Source organism: Aulonocara stuartgranti (assembly GCF_965226115.1).
Source record: "Aulonocara stuartgranti genome assembly, chromosome: 13".
Lineage (NCBI taxonomy): Eukaryota > Metazoa > Chordata > Actinopteri > Cichliformes > Cichlidae > Aulonocara > Aulonocara stuartgranti.
In genome coordinates this window covers 12,329,566-12,335,565 of record NC_138949.1, presented here as the reverse complement: position 1 = coordinate 12,335,565, position 6,000 = coordinate 12,329,566, and the positions used below count along the sequence as shown (strand labels likewise).

The window sequence follows — 6,000 nt, the reverse complement described above, 5'->3', positions numbered from 1 at the left end:
TTTACGGATTACCTTCTGGCAGAGATACACCTGGGACACATTGCCCTTTGACACCAAAAGGACAGTGTGGTAATAACATCTTTCAGCAAACTATCAGTGATTTTGAACCTTGAAGCTCTAAATCCAGACAGCGGGGTTTCCCATCTCGATATTATGCTTGGCTATAGAAGCAGATTGGAAACAGCTTTAAAATGTAAGTTACATTTCTTATGGCATGTCTTCCACTCTGGGGGCACTGTTGCATATACTCCTAATACTATCAAGCTGCCACTTTTAGGTTGTTTAAAATGTCAGACAATTAAGTATTTCTGCCCATAAAGTGTGCTTAAAAAAGGCGAAGAGATTGAGCTTCTTTTTTTTCCTACTGTGGAATTTTATGCTCTTTATCCAAGGCTTCTCTGACATACCATGCATTTGGAATCTGCCCTTGACTCAGCACTGGCCTTGATGCGAGCCCATTTTGCAGCCCAGATGATTTAGTATGTTCCTTATTGCTTCAAATATTGAAGGGGAGGGGGGTAAAACCCAGCCGAACTCGCTCTGTCCATCTTTTAAGCTGACATAAATCTTTATGAGGTAAAATAAGAGTATACACTGTGGTGAGAGTAGCGTTTAAATAATAACAATCGTTTAAAAACAGATAAAATCTATCTAGAGGTGGGGAGGTGGAGCATGATGCGTGTCTTAAGGTATAATTCGTTTATGTTTGTGGCTTGTGCTGACTTATGAGTATCAAAATGACTTCGGGTCATAGATTATTTCCACTTTTATTTTTCCACCACAGCACTGCCAAAGAGTCCTTATGGTTATCCTCATAATAATGCGCGCGCGCGCGTGCGTGTGTTAGAGAGAGAGAGAGAGAGAGAGAGAGAGAGAGAGAGAGAGAGAGAGAGAGAACGAGAGAAAGAAATATGGGGCCGGGCTTAGCGCTCATGAATATGAAGTTTGCAGGCTTGGACACTCCCTCGTTGCTGAACTTGTGTAGCTTTCTCCAACTCTGAGCAGCAGTCAGTCAGCAGTGAGCTCGGCCGCCGCATGGCTACTGTGTAAACTTTGCTCAACAACAACAAGTGGAGAGTGTAAGATAAACGAAGAGGCGCACAGGCTCGGAGAACCTGAGGGACGTACTAGGAAGGTCTATGAATCAGGAACCTGCGCTCCACTGAACAAATCGTTGCTCCCCACTCGTGCATGTTTAAACCAGAGGAGAGCTCTGGTGCCGTGTGTCGGCCAGACGATTAGTACAAACGAGTGGCAACAGCAGTCCGGAGGCATGATTTTGAGACGGGGCTCGGTGGTTGCTGCCTTTTTACTCTGCTTTCTCGCGAAGGTACGTGGATTGGTTCCTTTTTTCCGCTGAAAACGAGCGGGAAAGGTCACTCAGTTCGGGCCGTTTGGATGTCCTCTGCTTTCTGCATGCGTGTCGCCTTTGAAAGTTCACAGCTATGCTAACATTACATGTAGGCATGCCTCTGCAAGAAAAATCTCAACAGTTAGCATGCTGCGTGCGTAAAAACTAGCGTACATGTGACGCAAAAGTGTTAAAAGTGTAGCTTTTGTTTTTTTTTGTTTAGTCCCCTCCACACACAGTCCCATTGCACTCACTTTTCTGTCTTCAACAGGTGTCAGAGGGATCCGGACAATTCGAGTTACAAATCTTATCGATGCGCAATGCGAACGGAGAGCTGCTGAGCGGCGTGTGTTGCGACGGCGCACGGAGCGGCGCGGATAGAAAGTGCACACGGGACGAGTGCAATACGTTTTTTAAAGTTTGCCTAAAGGAATACCAGTCCAGAGTTTCCGCTGCAGGGCCCTGCAGCTTCGGAATGGGATCTACGCCTGTCCTGGGAGGGAATACCTTTTCTTTCAAGAGCTCTGTCAGGAATGACAAATCCAGGATAGTTTTGCCCTTCAGTTTTGCCTGGCCGGTGAGTGGAGACTCTAAGAAAGAAAAAAAAATCTCCAAAGAGAGAAAATGTGTGTTTGCAGGGCAATTCTGCGCAATTACTGCCTGTCAATCATTCTTAACCCCCCTCCCCTCAAAAAATAGGAGAAAAAAAGGATAGAAAGCACAACAAACAAAGAGTGAGTTTCTCATTTGGCACTTGGTTCTCAGTGAATTGTCCCTTTGAGAAAGCGCCCCCCCTCCCCTCCTCATTATGTGCGCTAATTGACCAGGTGCAGGCATTTTTGCACCATCAGGCCTAGACCTGTCTGCTTATGTGTAAGGTTGTTAAAACCGCGTTACATATAATCATAAAACCCGAGTTAGAATTTGGCTTAAGGGAGTGCAAGTGGGCAGATTATGACTTGCAGTTAATCTGAACTCCTGGGTCATCTAATCTAGTAGAAAAAAAAAAAGATGAAACATTTCAAGAAATCCACTCTTTTGTTGTTGTTGTTATTAATGTGTTGAATGGGTTTCCTCCTTTCCTACCAGTCCTTATGAATGTGTGCCCCCTTGTCTGGCCCGATTGAGTAGATTAAAATAATTTTTAACTCTCAGATTCCCCTTGTCTGCCTTCCTGGCAAAGCTGGTCATGTAGCACAGTACAGCAACTCCAGGGTGAAAACCCACTTTCTGGTTTCCTTGAGTGTCAGCTCTTCTTCATTGAATAAATAAATGGGCCTGACAGGCCTGTGGGAGTGTTGTAGCTCTGTGAGAGGGAGATGATTTGCCATGCTGGAGCACATTTCTATGTAGTGAGAGAGAAGAAGGGGGAGAAAAAAAAAAAAAGACTGCACAGACTGACTGGCCCCACAGCTTGGCCCGCAAACTCCTCTGCTGTGCCTGATGGGTGAAAGGCACAGTCTGTTGGTATGTGTTGTTCAATTACATCAAGGCTATTTTTACCTCAAACTTGATGGAGGTTCTTGTTGTAATTTCAGGCACTGCACTTGAAAGGCCTCGAGGATGAGAGTGGGGGAAGAAGTGGACTTTTCAGTTTTCCCCTTTCATGTGGTTCATTGTTGTGTGCCTTACCTGTGAGGTCGAACAGATCATTTAAATTTGTGTTTTCCCTGCAATCTGCCAGTAAAATCATGTTCTCAGCAGGATGGCGTGCAGTTTGATCTAGCCTGTACTTTTATTTGTTCTCCTCTTAGTCTCTGGCACCTCACAACTTTCTTTAAAAGACAAAGGTTTGTGTTTATGTTCACACTATGGCAACACTAAGTTAGTATTAATCCTTGCAGCCCGACTAGTTTCATCTTACTGGATAAAACCATTTCTGCTTGGAAACGGCACATTGTTGACATTGAAATGCAACCCGGCGCTCTGCTCGCTTTCCTCACATTTCTCTTCTCGCACGCTGATAATGTGAATGCTTTCTTTCCAAACATGGCCTGCATGTTCTGGGCCTAATGAAGGATGTCCATGTCGTGTTTTAAAATCTCCAGATACATAGAAATATGCTGTTTTTCTAAAAAAGAAAAAAGTTCTGCACAATCCATCAGGTCACTTGTTTTGAACCCATATCTGTAGAAATCAGGAGTTTGGAGCTGCTCGCTAGCTTCTCCCATCCTTCACTTTAAGTGCTTTACTTCACTGCACATTAACAATTGTCAGGTTAGGTATGATATCACTCTTTGTCCTTTTCATCAGTTGATTGGCTGTTGTGGACAGATGGCAGTGTGGTGCAGTTGGGTTCTTGGGTACTCTGAGTTCATGAAACTCCCCCCAGCCCCCCACTCTTTCTCTCCCTTCATCCTCTCTACTGAGCTGCATGAAGTTGGCCTCTTGTCCAGGCTAAGGGCTTTGTTTAAGTCACGCTCGGTTGGACCCCAGGCATTTCATCGCTTTAACCTTGCCACCCACGGTAACTGCGGCACTTAATGAGGCTACACACATGCGCTTAGATCAGGTAGAGGCAAGAGCCAGGCATCCAGCTGAATGACATCAGCCGCACATCTCTTTCAGAAGTGTTTCAGAGCCCCGTGCAGGTCCTGGTTAATGTCCGCCTCATGCTTGTGCCCCACAGAGAAGTGAGGGCCCTGCTACAGTGGCAAGCCGGGACAATAGTGAGCCCTCGGTGACTACAGTGAGGATTACAGAGCATAATAGATGCACTGCAGCTGTAATGCCAGCGCAGGGCAAGCAACAGGAAGCTGCAGTAGTAGACTCAGCAGTGATATAAAGGTTGGCTCTCAGGCCTTCAGTAATTTGCCCGTGTAACACCTGTAAAAGGCAAAGGCCAGAACTTCGCTCTGGAGTCCCCTCCTCCCCGCCATCGTCTGTATCTTTGAGCGATTCCTTTCCCTCGCTCCAGTGATGCCTGGATTTCAAAGTATCTTTCCATTTTGAAAAAAACCAACCAAACAAAACCAAACAAAAAGAAAACCTCTGGCGTCTCTGAGGCCTGAGACCCGGTGGTATCCCTGTTTTTGGGTTTTGGAGTGAGTCAAAGCAGTCTGAGAACCGGGATCAGGTGCGTCAAAGAACAATGCTGAGCTCAGTCGGACTGTGAGCGTGGGAGCAGTGGGAGTAATGACATGTTTGTAGTTGGCTCTGATGTGGCAGTTAAGTGCAAATTACTCAAGTGAAAGAGAGAAAAGAATGCTGTTGGGTTTTTGTTTTATTTTTTATAATAGTGTAATTGCTGTGTTTTGTCACCGCGGCATTACATAATGCCCTCTGATGCTTCACTTCTTATCAGTTGCTCGCAGCTTCTTGGAAGGGAGACATGAATCAAAAATATGTATTTAACTGGAAAAGATAACCTGCACCTTTTAATTTTGTTTGTTTCCCTTAATGGCCTGTGAACCTTGACAAAGACCGATGACTGCCTGCTTCTTTAAACACTTCGATATGGTTTTCATTCCTGGACTCGGGTTCATGTTTTGATTAACTTTGCCTTGTGAGTAATCTGTTTGCGGTGCCTCGTGTTTTAGTTGGCAAAAGGTGAGATTCTTTTGGTCGGGGTGAGGTTCTGTTTGTACCAGGGGCCGACGTACCTTTTAACAGGATACATAAACTGAGTCTCCGTGTAACTCCTGTGATGAAAAAGTCCTGGGGAAACAATGCATTCCTTCCTTCCAACCCCAATCAGTGAAAGCCGGTGGGCTTTAAAGAAGATCACAAGAGCGGGCTTTTCAGGACTGAACCAAGGTTTTGGTGGCAAACTGGGTGTGTTATTTAGCAGCCCCAATCATTGGTTAGATTGCAGGCTGATACCATGAAAGTGATTGACTCAGGAGAGCTGATACAGAAAGTCAACATGCCTTTGATGAAACTGTTTACATTTCCTCTGTGCTGACTGAAGCCTAGACTAGTCCAATCTGTTCTACCTTGCCGTTATTTAGACCTTTGACCTGTTCCATGAGACACCCCCTCTCCCCCTGTACTTTTTTTCCCCCTTATATTTCTTAGTAATGGTACATTAAATGGCTTCATTTTCAGAAAGAGGGAAGATAAGAGGGTGTGTGAGGGGAAAAATTCCCCTACTGAGAGGATTCGGTAGTGTTTTTTGGCAAGTGAATGTGATTCGAACTGGAATGATCTTTATCGCTTATGCCGCTTGTCTGTTGGACAGTGCCTGCTTGGCCCGGAAAGATAAGAAGACATATGGCCACACTTATTGCACTTGGATGTGTGTGTCTGTGTGCAAGTGTGAGAGAGGGGAGGGGGTTAGAGAGTGTGCTATGTAGTTCAAAGAGGAGAAGTGAGTCAGCTGGGAGCCTGGGAAAAGTGAACCTGGCAGTGGCAGACGGTTATGGAGTTATGGAGTGTTGGCGAATGAGGAGCCAGCCAGTATCTCACTTTCTGGGAGCAGTTATTTAGCATGAAACTAAACATCCCATTAGTGGGGAAGCTACTTGTTGGATCAAGCCGCACTGATGTTTCACTTGACGTTGGGAACCCCGTGGTATAGAAACATTAGGAGTGTGCCAAAAAGGGCAGAACAGAAAACATCGATATCGAATTTTTGTTTGTTTGTTTTTTTTCCCCCCCAGTTTTTAACTGCGAGCCCTTTTAATCATGTTAACGAAGGAGCACTACAC

The 6,000-nt window shown here is 45.2% G+C and overlaps 1 protein-coding gene across 1 annotated transcript in view; it reads left to right on the top strand.

Moving 5' to 3' along the window:
- The first annotated feature begins 943 nt into the window (after positions 1-943).
- The window catches only part of jag1b (jagged canonical Notch ligand 1b), a 26,633-nt gene continuing 21,576 nt past the window's right edge, over positions 944-6,000 (top strand). The window contains exons 1-2 of the mRNA XM_082557980.1: positions 944-1,330; positions 1,623-1,928. Coding sequence (XP_082414106.1) covers positions 1,274-1,330; positions 1,623-1,928 — 363 coding nt within the window. The 5' untranslated portion in view covers positions 944-1,273. The remainder of the gene's footprint in view (positions 1,331-1,622; positions 1,929-6,000) is intronic.